Here is a 16,181-nt window from a genome sequence, read left to right as displayed (position 1 = left end):
ATATTTCAGTAACATAATCGAAAACAGTCCTAAAAAATGATGCTCTCTTAAGAGACAACTTAGCTATAGCCTGAAAGTAAACACTGTAAAATTATTTATGAAGAAATTATCCTTAATATTGGTAGGTTTCAAGACATTTATATTTTAATGGAATGAATTGTTTGTAAGTAAATCAGAGTTAGTGCTAGATGCAGTTTGCTTCAGTTACCTGAAATTAGGATAGCAGACTCATTAAATATATATAAATCAGTGATGCAGAGGCACTGCACCATATTGATGGAGCCTTCATTAATTTTCAATGATACAGCCACTATCATATTTGTGTTCTAAAGAAAATTGAATGAGGTATACAACCATTTCTCTTCATCTCAAAATTCTGGTTTTTTATAAATTCTAACAGTGAATGAAAGAAAACCTAATACTTCAAAACATTTGTAACAAAGGCCAGTAAATATTACATTTTCTTGTCTTTTTATGGAGAAAACATTTGTACAAGAATATATTTTTGATACAAATCAAAAAATGAAATGTGCAAAATAAAAATACTATAGAATTAGTTACCTTCAAAATCACTTCATCGTATAATACGATACACTTAGGTTTTCTAATTTGCATGTTTATACCTCAAAAGCCAAATACTATGACAATGTTTTTATATTATCAATAAATAAAAAGATACAGCAAAATACATGATTGGTGGAAAAATCACTATCGAACATTTAAAGTTTTTTTTTAATGCTAGCATCCTGGAAACTAAAATATAAATAGAAAATTGTTCTAAGTGTATCAATCTTGCTTTGATATTATAGTAGTTTCATTTTTTCAAACGGTCTGAGCTCCAACCTGGTTGCATTACATCAATAAGAATTTTATTAGCAAACGTGATTAAAATTTAATTGAATAATTCTTAACTGGGATTTACACAGAAAGAAAAAAGTGGAGCTGACCAGGTAGGTAACGCAAACATTTAATTTTACAGAGGCTTCAGTTTTCCCATCTGTTAAAGGAAAAGGGTGGGGGGGGGGGGGACAGGTGTAGAATAGAACTAAAAAGATGACTGCTAACACTCCTTCCAATTTTAAATTAACTGAGTTTGCCAACTTCCTATCAATCTTTGACAAAACAAATAGCACTGTGAGGGATGTACTTTTTTACACGAGCTTCCATGTTCAGCATGACACCCAAATAAGATATCACATTCCACCTTCCTAATGGTACTAATATTTAGTTATTTCCTCTGCAGTGGCTGCTTCACAAAAATATTTATGCATTTTGAACCACCTAAACTTTTTTGTTCCCTTTATGTTAATCTTGCAAAAAACCATAACTTGAGCTATATCCCAAAAAAACATTTGCCTCTCCAAAGACAATTAGGTTTCAGGATTTCAGGTTTCCATTTTTTGTTTTTGTTTTTTTAAGATTTTATCTATTTATTAGAGAGAGAGAGAGAGAGAGAGAGAGAGAGAACACGAGTGGGAGGAGCTAAAGAGGTAGAAAGAGTCTCAAGCAGACTCAAAGCGGGACACCAGGTTTGATCTCACAATCCCAAGATCATAACCTAAGCTGAAACCAAGAGTGCCACATTCAACCAACTACACCACCCAGCACCCCTGGTTTTTGTTTCTTTAATAGTATTTTTTAAACAAATAGTTTAACAAATAGCACAAAGCCCACTATCCACCTTAATTACAGAGAATTTTTTTTTTTAATTTATTTATGATAGTCACAGAGAGAGAGAGAGAGGCAGAGACACAGGCAGAGGGAAAAGCAGGCTCCATGCACTGGGAGCCCAATGTGGGATTCGATCCCGGGTCTCCAGGATCCCGCCCTGGGCCAAAGGCAGGCGCCAAACAGCTGCGCCACCCAGGGATCCTGAGAATATTTTTATAACTCTACACTTTCCTTTTCTTCCTTATAAAAATTTTAATTTCCTTTTAATGACTGTAAAACTAATGTAGGCAGTAACCATGTCTGCCACACTCACTGTTGTATTTTCACATCTTGTTTTCCAACATTGCTTAACCACAAGACTCTCCTAGATAGACAGTAAAAAATACAAGGTCTCTCCCCTAAAGATCTATGTTTGGGCCCAGAAATTTGTAATTTAATTAGGCACTCAAGATGATTCCCAGGATGAGGCAAGCATGGGTTTCAGGAGTCTGGAAATTTTATTGAATGTATAAGAAAGAGTGCAAACTTATATTTATTAGTAAGCAATAACTAATAAATTACTATTGAGTCTTTTCTCCCTTTGAAAATAGACTTAACACATTTGAAACTTGAATAAAACCATTAACATCCCAGGTTAAATTTTCCTTCAATTATTCTCATTCTATTTACTGTCTCAGGACTAGCTGCTAAGTAAACAGGAAGTAAAATGCCAAAAAGATTGACACCTTACCTAAATAGTCTGTTTTTACATTTAGAGTCCTAAAAATAATTCTTTGTAATTGATTATAGATTAAATTTACTCTTAAATTTACCTGAATTCTTAAATCTACTTGAACTGTGTCTAATCTAATCCTCACAGTAATCTTGTGATGTAAAGGCTACTGATAAACTCACTGTACACGTGAGAAATCAAAGCCTTAAAGAATATAACAAAAAAAATATATATATATACACACACACACACACACACACATATATATATATATAACTAATTTTCCCTCAATCACACAGCTAATAAGGAGCAAACCTAGGATTCAAACTCAGGCAGACGATCAGTATACATTCATTAGACATAACATTTTATGCCCAAAGCAGAAAAAAGACAGTAAGAAAATAAATTAATTCTGTCTGTTTAAACTTGTATTCCTAAATGAAACTAGTGTGCTACTGTTTCAGGTTCTTGCAAAAATAATTTGCAATAAATTATAATATAATTTATTATAATTATAATAATTATAATTATTATAAATAATAATTATATTAATAATAATTATTATTATAAATAATAATTATAATAAAATAACTTATTTTAACAAATAAGTGTTAACATCTTATAGATCCATTTGAGTCTTGGAACACAAATAGATAATACAACTTCTAGACAAAAAAAAAAATCCTAAAGAATGTCCATTCATGAAGCCAAAGTTCCTACGAAACTTTCTTTTTAAATATTCTTTTTTATTTTTTTTTAATTTATTTATGATAGTCACAGAGAGAGAGAGAGAGGCAGAGACACAGGCAGAGGGAGAAGCAGGCTCCATGCACCGGGAGCCCGACGTGGGATTCGATCCCGAGTCTCTAGGATCGCGCCCTGGGCCAAAGGCAGGCGCCAAACTGCTGCACCACCCAGGGATCCCCCTATGAAACTTTCTGACACATACAGGCAAAACCTCACAAAAGTTTTCCTCCAAAACAGAAAAAAAAAAAAAAAACCCACATATACATATATATGTATATACACATATGTATAGTAAGCAGATACAGTGAATCTTTAAAATGATACAGCAGGGCAGCCTGGGTGGCTCAGCGGTTTAGCGCTGCCTTCAGCCCAGGGCATGATCCCGGAGACCTGGGATCCAGTCCCACATCAGGCTCCCTGCATGGAGCCTGCTTCTCCCTCTGCCTGTGTCTCTGCCTCGCTCTCTCCTCTCTGTGTATTCTCATGAATAAATAAATAAAATCTTTAAAAAAATAAAATAAAATAAAATAAAATAAAATAAAATAAAATAAAATAAAATAAAATAAAATAAAATGATACAGCAGATAAAATGAATCTTTAAAATGGATTCCCCATAAGAAAAAAATTAGAAAACAGGAGCAGCATGGAGATAAGGTAAGGCTCTCTATACACATACAGAGACATATTACAAATAACATAATTACTAAATATTAGTAACCATAATTTTAAAGAACTATAATATTAAGTTCCACTAGATAAGGAAAAGAAGGGACACCTGGGTGCCTCAGGAGGTTGAGCATCTGCCTTTGGCTCAGGGCGTGATCCCAGGATCCCAGGATCGAGTTCCGCATCAGGCTCCCTGTGAGGAGCCTGCTTCTCTCTCTGCCTGTGTCTCACCCTCTCTCTCTGTCTCTAATGAATAAATAAATAAAATCTTTTAAAGAAAAAAAAAGGAAAAGAAGTAAGTATATTAGCACACACTGTACCTTAAAGTACACTAATTATCACTTCTGGTCAAACCAAAAAATATATATCACAGCCATGACAAAATCAATCCATAGGGAAGTACTCATATTCTGTAAACAGAATGATCAGAATTTTCCCCCATATTGGAAAAGAACAATTACAATCAAGGAAATGACTAAATTTTTCGTATCTTATGAAAGTCTTATTAATGATGTGAAGTCAAAGAAAAGACCTAAACTACTGACCACAATAATCTTCTATCTATAACTATGAATTAAATTATCCAAATTTTAAGAGATTAAAGGGAAATAAAAATTATCTTTTCCAAACAAATGAACTATTTAAAGTTAAATGGCTCACATAAAATTGGCCAGTTATCCCAAAACAAGTTTTTCTTTTTCCTTTTTTTTTAAAGATTTATTAATTTATTTGAGAGAGAGAGCACAAGTGGGAGGATAGAGGAATGGAAGAATTTTCAGCTGACTCTACAACAGAGCTTCCAGGTGGGGCTCTAGCTCATGACCCTGAGATCATGACCTGAGCAGAAACCAGGAGTCAGACACTTAACAAACTTTACTACCCAGGCACCCCTAGGACATAGATTTTCTAACTTGTGATTCAGTGTGCTTTCTTAGTCAATAGATTTAGATTATGAAAATATACAGGATACCAACTCACATATGTAGTGAAAGCAAAAACCATCTCCTTTAGGAAAATGATCTTGAGATGTTCATTGCAATACCATTCAGAAGACATTAATTCTCTAGAGCTGTTCTGCAACCTTATATTCTAATCAACTTGAAAACATTCACTTCATTAAAAAGAAAAAAGGAATGCTTAGAAGAGTATTAGGGAAAAAGCTGAAGTCCTGAGACAATTAGAAACTACTAAGAAATGCTAGAGGTACAAGCAATTGCCAATTTTGAGGTAAGAAAATGAACATGTAGGGACACACGGGTAGCTCAGCAGTTGAGCATCTGCCTTTGGCCCAGAGTGTGATCCTGGAGTCCCAGATCGAGTCCCACATCAGGCTCCCTGCATGGTGCCTGCTTCTCTCTCTGCCTATATCTCTGCCTTTCTCTGTGTGTCTCTCTCATGAATAAATAAATTTTTTAAAATCTTAAAAAAAAAAAGAAAATGAAAATGAACATGTACACATAGAATTAAGATTAAAGAAAGCAAATGACTCAACAATAGTAAGGCCAGCTCTTCCTTAAAAACATGATGGAGTTACTGATATCAAACTAGTATTCCCACCATGAGCAACCAAAAAAAACAAACAAACAAACAAACAAATGTATGAGACATGGATTTGCAGGTATTGGACAACAGGCAACACAAACACTATAATCCTTCAGAGATGGGAAACTCACAAAGTGAGCCCTACAATTGCCTCAGTTTTCTACCTAGAACAATTTCCATGACCATGCCCAACAAGTCAGAATTTGAGAAGGGCACAGTAGTTGTGCTTAACTGAAGAGTCAGAAAGTAGAGTTCAGTGCAGTTGATATGCCTGAAAAATGCAAAGCAGAAAGTCCAGAAGTCTGTATAGGAAACCCCCATAAGTTCTTGGCCAAAAAACAGCTATACATGTGTAGGGAAAAATCAATCAAGATTTAAAGGACAATGAATGAGAGAGGAATAGAGTAATTAAGAGTGGTGGGTGTATGAGGGGCCCCTGGGTGGCTCAGTTGGTTAAGCATCTGACTCTTAATTTTGGCTCAGATCATGATCTTGGGGTCCTGAGATCTAGCCCCACATTGAGCTCCCCACTCAGTGGGGAGTCTGCTGGTCCCTCCTCCTCCCCCTCAGCTCATTCTCTCTTCCTCTCTCAAATTAATAAAATCTTTATTTAAAAAAAAAAGAGCAATAGATATACTCTGAGGTTCCCACCCATCCAGAGTAGAGATGCCACATTACACCTTAACACTTTAGACATCCAGCTGAGACACAAAAATGCACCAACTAAGAGTAAAGACCAGATCCTAGAATAAGACTTATTCCAGACTCCCCTCACAAAGCTTCAAATCAAGACCAAACAAATTTTGCAAGGAAAAAAGTTTGGAGGTTGAATTGAACTAAAGTAAGGAAACACACCGGGCTCTCTGCAGATCCATCCTAGCAAAGATTAAAACCAATCTTACAAAGTTCAAAGTGATCAGCCAGTATATGAACTACCTACAGAATTAAAACACACACACACAGAAAGATAAAATCCAGGATCTCTAAAATGAAGCATCTACATGATCCAGTTCACATTTGAAAAAAGTACTAACCATGCCAAAAAAGGAAAAAGAAATATGTGACCCACAGTCAAAAAGAACAATCAATTGGAACCAATCCTGCAATAGCAAAGATGCTGGATCTAGCAAATGGAAACTTTAAAATCAGCTATTATGAATATTTTAAAAGAATTAATACAAAATATGTTCAAAAAATTAAAGGAAAATACATTCAAGGAACTATAAGAAAATATGGTCTTAATGCACAAATTGGAAATCTAATAAAAGAAATGAAAATCATAAAAAAATAAGATGAAAACCCTAGAGCAGGGATCCCTGGGTGGCGCAGCGGTTTGGCACCTGCCTTTGGCCCAGGGCGCGATCCTGGAGACCCGGGATCGAATCCCACATCAGGCTCCCGGTGCATGGAGCCTGCTTCTCCCTCTGCCTGTGTCTCTGCCTCTCTCTCTCTCTCTCTCTCTCTGTGACTATCATAAATAAATTTAAAAAAATAAAAAAAATAAAACTTGAGGAGCGATTTAAAGCATTTAAAAAAAAAAAGAAAACCCTAGAGCAGAAAGTACAGTAACATACTGAATGAGCTAAACAGAAGATTAGAAATAGCATATGGAAGTCAGTGAACTTGAGGATAGATCAACAGAAAGTAAAGAACAGAAAGAAAAAAGACTAAAGAAAAATAAATTGTTACCACAGGGACTTACAGAACATAAAAGAGTTCAACATACATGTAATTGGAGTTCCAAAATTAGAAAAAAGTGTAAATACTGCAGAATCACTAAAATTTTCCAATAGAATGAAAAATACTGACTTACAGATCTAAGCTCAGCAAATCTCAACTAGGATGAATAGAATGCGCACGCACGCGCGCGCACACACACACACACACACACACAGCTAGAACATACTCAAACTGCCAGAAACCAAAATCAAAGCGAAAAATCTTAAAAGGAGCCCAAAAACGTTATGTAAAGGGAACCAAAGATACAAGTAACAGCTAACTTCCCATCATAAACAACAGAGATCGGAAAATAATGGTATCTTTCAAGTGGTGAAATGCCAACCTCTAATTTCACATTCAGCAAAAATATCCTTCACACAGTAGAGCCAAATAAAAACACATTCAGATAAAATCTAGGAGAATCATTCACCAACAGATCTACACTACAAGAAATGCTAAGGAAAATTCTTCAGGCAAAAGAAAACGAGGACAACTGTAAAATCAAATCCAAAGAGAAGAAGGAAGACACCAAAAACAGTAAATAAGTTAGGTGAATATAAAAGACTACATTTTACCACTTTACATCCACTAGGATGGCTATAATCCAAAAAAAAGTTAAATAATAGGTGGAGGCAAACAATGTAGAGAAACTGAAGCTTCATACATAGCTAATGAGAATATGAAATGGTGTGGCCACTTTGCTAAAGTCTTGCAGTTCCTCAAATAGTAAAACTTAGAGTTATCATATGATCCAAAAATCATACTCCTAAATACATAACTGAGAGAAACAAAATCATTTGTCTCCACAAAAATCTGTACATGATAGGATGCCTGGATGGCGCAGCAGTTTAGCGGCTGCTTTCAGGCCAGGGCATGATCCTGGGGACCCAGGATTGAGTCCCACATCAGGCTCCCTGCATGGAGCCTGCTTCTCCCTCTGCCTATGTCTCTGCCTCCCTCTGTGTCTCTCATGAATAAATAAATAAATAAATCTTTTTTTTAAAAAATCTATACATGAATGTTCACAGCAACATTATTCGTAATACCCCAAAAATGAAAACAACCCAATGTCCATCAACTAATGAATGGATAAAAAAAATCTGATATACCCACATAATGGAATATTACTTAGTAACTAAAAGAAATGAAGTCCTGATACATGCTACAACATGGATGAACCATAAAAATAATATTCTAAGTAAAAGCCAATCAAAGAGGACCATATATTGAATGATCCCATTTATGTGAAATGCCCAGAACAGGCAATCTGTAGAGACAGAAAGTAAGATTAACAGTTGCCTCAGGCTATGAGGGGTAATAGGGGAGAGGGAATGTTTGGAGGGTGATGGCTAAGTGATGAGAGGTTTCTTTATGAAGTGGCAAAAATAGGGACACCTGGGTGGCTCAGTGGTTGAGTGTCTGCCTATGGCTCAGGGCATAATCCCAGAGTCCTGGGATCAAGTCCCACATCAAGCTCCCTGCAGGGAGCCTGCTTCCTCCTCTGCCTGTATCTCTGCCTCACTCTCTGTATCTCTCATGAATAAATAAAATCTTAAAAAAAAAAGGGGGGGGGGAGTGGCAAAAATGTTCTAAAGTTGATTATGGTAATAGATGCATATCTCTGAGAATATGCTTAAAAGCCACAAACTGTACACTTAAAATGGATGAATTTGGGACACCTGGGTGGCTCAGCTGTTAAGTGTCTGCCTTCGGCTCAGGGAATGATCCTGGCTGGAGTCACAGGATCAAGTCCCACATCGGGCTCCCTGAATGGAGCCTGCTTCTCTCTCTGCCTATGTTTCTGCTTCTCTCCCTCTGTGTCTCTCATGAATGAATAAATAAAATCTTAAAATAAAATAAAGTGGATGAATTTTATAGTATGTGAACTATATCTCAATAAAGGTATTTTTAAAAAGACTATTTTTTAATTTTATACTTTTCCTTAAAGATAACTGTTTAAAGCAAAAATAACAATACTGAATCATTTATAGAAGTAAAAGATACATCAGCAGCATAAAAGATGAGATAGGTGAGTAAACAGAATTACCTTGTTCACATTTGTGAAGTATGAAATAGGAAGTAAAAAATAGAGTGTCAGATGTTGACTCTAAATAGACTTTGATAAAGATATACATTGTTATACCTACAGAAACCACTCAAAAATATTAAAAATATTAAAATAACAAGGAGCTATTGCTAATTGGCCCAATTAGCAATACTTTACTTACTTTAAAATACCCAATTAATCAAAATAAAGAAAGGAAAAAGAACAAAAACCAAAAGAAAAACATGTATACTTAAACCCAATGAGTTCAATAATTACATTAAATATAAAGGGACAAATACACCAATTAAAAGGCAGAAATTGTTGGACCAGGTTAAAAAAAGCAAGACATTAACTACTGATATAAGACATACATTGGTTGAGGGTAAAAGGATGAAGCAGATATACTATCAAATGGTAAGCATAAGAAAACTAACATAACTATTTAATTCAGACAGAAACTTCAGGACAAAGAGTACTACAAGAAACAAAAAGAGATTTCAGGATGACAAAAGGAGATAGTCATCAGGAAGACATAGCAATCCTAAATATCTATACCTAATAATAGAGCTTCAAAATACATGAAGTATACCAGAACTAAAAGGAAAAACTGACAGATCCACAATCTAGTTGGAGTAATTGATAAAATGCGTAGACAAAATAAGATCTGAGTAACACTAGCAACCAAGTTGACCTAATTGAGATTTATAATACACTACACCCGACAGCCACAGAACATTCTTTTCAAACATACATTGATTGCTCACCAAAATAGACCATTTGCTGGATTATAAATAAGTTCTCAGAAAATTTCAAAAGACTGGAATTTAATAGAGTATGTTCTCTTGGGGCACCTGGGTAGCTCAACTGATTAAGCATCTGCATTTGGCTCAGATCATGATCTCAGGGTTCTGGGATCGAGTCCCACATTGATTCCGACTCCCTGCTCAGCAGGGAGTCTGCTTCTCCCTCTCCCATTGCCCCTCCACCCTGATTGTGCTCACTCTCAAATAAATAAAATCTTAAAAAAAAAAATTATGTTCTCTTTCCACAAGAGAAAATTAGAAATTAACAATATACCTAGAAAGTCCTCTTTTTCAAATTATTTTGCCTAGAATGAGTGCCTTTTCATACTTTGCCTGCCCAAATGAGACACTTTTTTTTTTTTTTTTAATTTATTTACTCATGAGAGAGACATACAGAGATAGGCAGAGACACAGGCAGAGGGAGAAGCAGGCTCCATGCAGGGAGCCCAATGTGGGACTCCATCCCGGGAATCCAGGATCACTCCCTGAGCCAAAGGCAGGCGCTAAACCACTGAACCACCCAGGGATCCCTGACACTTTATTCTACAAAAAGATACTATATAAGCCTAGAATATCAGTTAAAAGAAATAAATGCCACTTATGAATCATTCTTTCCAACAATAAATAAATTGAACCTTAATCTAATAGAGCTCTAAATATAACTAATACTTTAGAGAAAATATGGAGGAACATATTAATACTACAGAGATGCAATCAGCAAAATTCATAGTAGTAACTCACAGTAACTCATAAGTAGGTGAGAGAGTGCTCACTTCAGCAGCACATATACTTAAAAAAAAAAAAGTAGGTGAGAGAAACAGGAACAGAGAAAAAAGGGAAGAAACAGAGTGAGAAAGATCTTAAGTAAATATGCCAAAATACTGACTTTTATGTATCAGGACATGTTTATTCGACTACTTTGTGTCTTACACACGTTTAAAATGAAAACAGGGGGGCAGCCCTGGTGGTGCAGCAGTTTAGTGCCGCCTGCAGCTCAGGGTGTGATCCTGGGGACCTGGGGTCGAGTCCCACATCAGGCTCCTTGCAGGGAGCCTGCTTCTCCCTCTGCCTGTGTCTCTGCCTCTCTGTGTGTCTCTCATGAATAAATAAATAAAATCTTAAAAAAATAAATAAATAAAATGAAAACAGGGATCCCTGGGTGGCGCAGCGGTTTAGCGCCTGCCTTTGGCCCAGGGCGCGATCCTGGAGACTCGGGATCGAATCCCATGTCGGGCTCCCAGTGCATGGAGCCTGCTTCTCCCTCTGCCTGTGTCTCTGCCTCTCTCTCTCTCTCACTGTGTGCCTATCATAAATAAATAAAAATTTTAAAAAAAAATTAAAAAAAAAAGGTTTAGATCTTTCATCCATTTTGAGTTTATCTTTGTGTATGGTGAAAGAGTGGTCTAGTTTCATTCTTCTGCATGTGGATGTCCAATTTTCCCAGCACCATTTATTGAAGAGACTGTCTTTCTTCCAGTGGATAGTCTTTCCTCCTTTATCGAATATTAGTTGACCATAAAGTTGAGGGTCCACTTCTGGATTCTCTATTCTGTTCCACTGATCTATGTGTCTGTTTTTGTGCCAGTACCACACTGTCTTGACGACCACAGCTTTGTACTACAACCTGAAATCTGGCATTGTGATGCCCCCATGGTTTTCTTTTTTAAAATTCCCCTGGCTATTCGGGGTCTTTTCTGATTCCATACAAATCTTAAAATAATTTGTTCTAACTTTCTGAAGAAAGTCCATGATATTTTGATAGGGATTGCATTAAACGTGTAAATTGCCCTAGGTAACATTGACATTTTCACAATATTAATTCTGCCAATCCATGAGCATGGAATATTTTTCCATCTCTTTGTGTCTTCCTCAATTTCTTTCATGGCCAACATGCACATGAGAAAATGCTCTGCATCACTTGCCATCAGGGAAATACAAATCAAAACCACAATGAGATACCACCTCACACCAGTGAGAATGGGGAAAATTAACAAAGCAGGAAACCACAAATGTTGGAGAGGATGCGGAGAAAAGGGAACCCTCTTACCCTGTTGGTGGGAATGTGAAGTGGTGCAGCCACTCTGGAAAACTGTGTGGAGGTTCCTCAAAGAGTTAAAAATAGACCTGCCCTACGACCCAGCAATTGCACTGCTGGGAATTTACCCCAAAGATGCAGATGCAATGAAACGCTGGGACACCTGCACCCCGATGTTTATAGCAGCAATGTCCACAATAGCCAAACTGTGGAAGGAGCCTCGGTGTCCATCGAAAGATGAATGGATAAAGAAGATGTGGTTTATGTATACAATGGAATATTACTCAGCCATTAGAAATGACAAATACCCACCATTTGCTTCGACGTGGATGGAACTGGAGAGTATTATGCTGAATGAAGTAAGTCAATCGGAGAAGGACAAACATTATATGGTCTCATTCATTTGGGGAATATAAATAATAGTGAAAGGGAATAGAAGGGAAGGGAGAAGAAATGGGTAGGAATATCAGAAAGGGAGACAGAACATGAAGACTCCTAACTCTGGGAAACGAACTAGGAGTGGTGGAAGGGGAGGAGGGCCGGGGGTGCGGGTGAATGGGTGACTCGCACTGAGGGGGGCACTTGATGGGATGAGCACTGGGTGTTATTCTGTATGTTGGCAAATTGAACACCAATAAAAAATAAATTTATTATTTAAAAAAAAAAGGAAGCCTGCTTCTCCCTCTGCCCACCCCCCTCAATCTCCCTCATGAATAAATAAATCTAAATAAATGAATGAATGAATGAATGAATGAATGAATGAAAAATTTCCAGAGACAAGTTTTGCCAAGAATGGCTGGGATTAAAAATTAAATTATTAAAGACTTGGTTAAATGAGAATTAGATATAACTGACTTCATCTAATTCAATATGCCGGGGATCCCTGGGCGGCTCAGCAGTTTCGCGCCTGCCTTTGGCCCAGGGCGCGATCCTGGAGTCCCGGGATCAAGTCCCGCATCGGGCTCCCGGCATGGAGCCTGCTTCTCCCTCTGCCTGCGTCTCTGCCTCTCTCTCTCTCTATGTCTATCATAAATAAATAAATAAAAATAAATCTTTAAAAAATTAAAAAAAAATTCAATATACCTCCAGAATTCTATGAAAGAATTCTTTGAAAGACCTGTTTCTTAAAACAGGTAGTCCTGAAAAAGAAAAAAAATTACCTTTTTCTGTAATTAAAACAAAGCTCATCCTTGAATTTAAAAACATGGAATCCAATCTTCTTTTCTGTACATGTAATCAATTCATTTGTGTGTTTGCTGAACTGAATTGATACAAAAGAGGATATGCTTCCTCAATTTATTAGCAGGTAAGGAGGGAAGTATTTTCATAAAGTTTCACTTCTTTTCTCCTTTTTGCTCCTGTATTTTGTCCCACAAACAGTACACCTTCCTTTTTTTTTTTTTTTTAAAGATTTCATTTATTTATCCATGAGAGACACAGAGAGAGAGAGAGAGAGAGGCAGAGACACAGGTAGAGGGAGAAGCAGGCTCCATGCCGGGAGCCCGACACGGGACTCGATCCCAGGACTCCAGGATCAGGCCCTGGGCTGAAGGCGGCGCTAAGTAAGACGGGCTGCCCACAGTACACCTTCCTAATTAATCTTTCCATAATCCTATATTTCTTATCCTTTTTTTTCTTTTCTTATCTTTTATGAATCACTACTATCACTAATATCACTAATCACTAATATCTTATAGTCTATTAAATTCATTTAAAGATAATCATTATCGTGCAAGTCCTTCATGGTAGCCCAAATGACTCTTGTTTTAATTTCATTTCTGCTCAGCACACATACTTTCCACAAGTAATAATGATAATATGATAACCAGTATATATTAAACAAATACTGTATTTGACAGTAGAGACAGAAACTCTACAAAACACCTCCAAATATTTTACATATATTATTTAATCCTCAAACACTGTAATATAAATAGTGCTATCTCTATTGTACAAGTAACAAAATGAGCACAAGGAGTTAGTAATTTGCCCAAAGAATTCAAAATCATAAGTTTATTCTCTTAGCCAATATTCTATATTATTTTATTCATTTTGTTCATAGTTCAAAAAAGAACTATAAAATGCAGTCTATATCTAACAAGTTAGCAAATAAACCAAAATAAATGAAACACAAGAATAACTGACAATTATTTTTTAAGATTTTCTTTTTTAAGTAATCTCTACACCCTACAGTGTCAAACTCACAACCCCAAGATCAAAGGTCGCATGCTCTACCAACTGAGCCAGCCAGGCCCCCAGTAACTTAGACAATTCTTAACTCTTAGGAAAAAACAAAAAGGACTAAAGATACAACAAAAGCAATCTATAATTAAAAATAAATTATTTCATAATTGTCTAATAAAAATCCTGTTTATTTTAATCAAATTTTCTGATTAGCTCATTTCTACTAGGCAAAAATGTCTACCAGAAAATTACATTTAGTATCCTTCCAAAAAAGCAAATTCACTTTCTTTGAGCACCAACAAACCTGATCCTGGAAAATGAAGAGACACTGAACAAAATCTCTCTAAAAACCTAGTATTTTTTTTAATATATATATACTGTTTGTCTCACTTCCCTTTTCCATGCATTCTACTCGATTACTTTTACCTTATTTCTCATCTTAAACCATGCAATCACATTTCTACTGCATTTCCTTTGCTGGATAAAGCAAAGGAAAATAAAAATAAGACAAAAGTACCAATTAAACAATAAACCTTATAATTATTATAACTACAACTGATCATGCCAGTTTTGCTTACCCAAAGACCCAGTCTGGGCAGCCCGGGTGGCTCAGCGGTTTAGCGCCGCCTTCAGCCCAGGGCCTGATCCTGGAGACCCAGGATCGAGTCCCACCTCCGGCTCCTGCATGGAGCCTGCTTCTCCCTCTGCCCGTGTCTCTGCCTCTCTCTCTGTGTCTCTCATGGATAAATAAATAAAATCTTTAAAAAAAAAAAAAAATACCTAGTCTATCACGCTGTAGATTACCCATTATTTTTTATTTCTAGGAAACCTCAGAGAGAGTACAGGAATATATGCTCGCCATAACATATCACCTTTAATCCCAAAGGGCTTTATAGACACACCTTTACTGAACTACATGTGACCAGAAGAATGTGGCAAGAAACATGCTGACCAACTCCTGCACTTATTCTCCAAAACACACAAAACTCAACCTCTTTCCCCGTCCCCTTCCCAAAAATGAGCGTTCTAGAGGCAGAGATGCTGCGTTCCAATTCTAGCAGGGCCCACTTAATAAGGGACTTTGAGCAGTCTCGGCCTCCTTCCCTGCGAAATGGGAATACGACAACTACTTACCTCATGGGGGCTGCCGTGGGAATGAAGTGAGACAGTTCACGGTAAAGGTTCAGAACAGTGGCTGGCACATTAATAACGTGCGCTCATTAAATGTCAGCCATCATTCTATCTCCAAAATTAACTGCCGAGAATCTAGCCTTTCTCCCTTTCGGTGATGAGAATCTAACCAAACTCCATCAGGGAAAACTGGCTTGCAGACGGAAATAGTTTTGTTTTCATCGCAATTTCGCCCTCGCCAATAAAAATAAATAAATAAATAAAATTAAAAAAAAAAAAAACATTTTGCGTGAAATTTAACACTCCCAATTCCCCTCACGCTCTTAACCAGCGACAGGTCTGGACCCCAGTGGTCAGTCAACACAGTCTGGAAATCCATCGGCTACGAAGGGGGAAACCTGACAACTGCTGGGCGCTCCATCTGGGTCCCAGCAGTCCGAAGCAGGCCAGCGCGGCTTAGGGCTGGCGGCTTAGGGCCTTTTACAGAAACGACGTTCCCCTTTCCCATTCCCCACCCTCCCCACCCCCCAGTGTCGAAACGAACGCCGCCCTCCCCCCCGAGCCGAGGCCAGGCCATCTCCCAGCTCTCGTCCCACCCTGCGCCTCTCACCCCCACGGAACCCACTGTCTCCCGACTCACAGAGTGTGTCCGCACACATTCACCATCAGCTTCAAGGAGGGGTTCCGGTATTTAGTGGTCTTACACCGGGGGCAGCCCTGATCGTCCATGGCGCCTCCTTTCCCGCGGTCGCTCCCCGACGGCGGCTTCAGATACAGCCAGAGCACCCCCAAACCTCCGCCGACCCGACGCCAAGCGGGTTCCTACCAACAGGCGCTCGGCCGAGGCGGTCCCTCTACGAATGAGCACCGGCCGGGGGACGAGACACTGCAGCACAAACGTTCCGGCGGCCAGTTTTCTGGTCC

At 37.6% G+C, this 16,181-nt stretch overlaps 1 protein-coding gene across 6 annotated transcripts in view; it reads right to left on the bottom strand.

Moving 5' to 3' along the window:
* MNAT1 (MNAT1 component of CDK activating kinase) overlaps nt 1–16,181 on the bottom strand; it is a 188,283-nt gene extending 172,102 nt beyond the window's left edge. For 2 of the 6 annotated variants that reach the window (XM_077909537.1, XM_077909541.1), the window contains exon 1: nt 15,898–16,133. In XM_077909537.1, the coding sequence (XP_077765663.1) occupies nt 15,898–15,986 (89 nt within the window). In that variant the 5' untranslated portion in view covers nt 15,987–16,133. Of the gene's footprint in view, nt 1–15,897 lie in introns of all 6 variants that reach the window. The other 4 variants (XM_077909535.1, XM_077909540.1, XM_077909536.1 and 1 more) reach the window with 4 other exon arrangements.

This window comes from Canis aureus, chromosome 9 (genome assembly GCF_053574225.1).
Source record: "Canis aureus isolate CA01 chromosome 9, VMU_Caureus_v.1.0, whole genome shotgun sequence".
Lineage (NCBI taxonomy): Eukaryota > Metazoa > Chordata > Mammalia > Carnivora > Canidae > Canis > Canis aureus.
The sequence above is the reverse complement of the archived record's forward strand: the minus strand, read 5'-3'. Positions and strand labels throughout refer to the sequence as shown.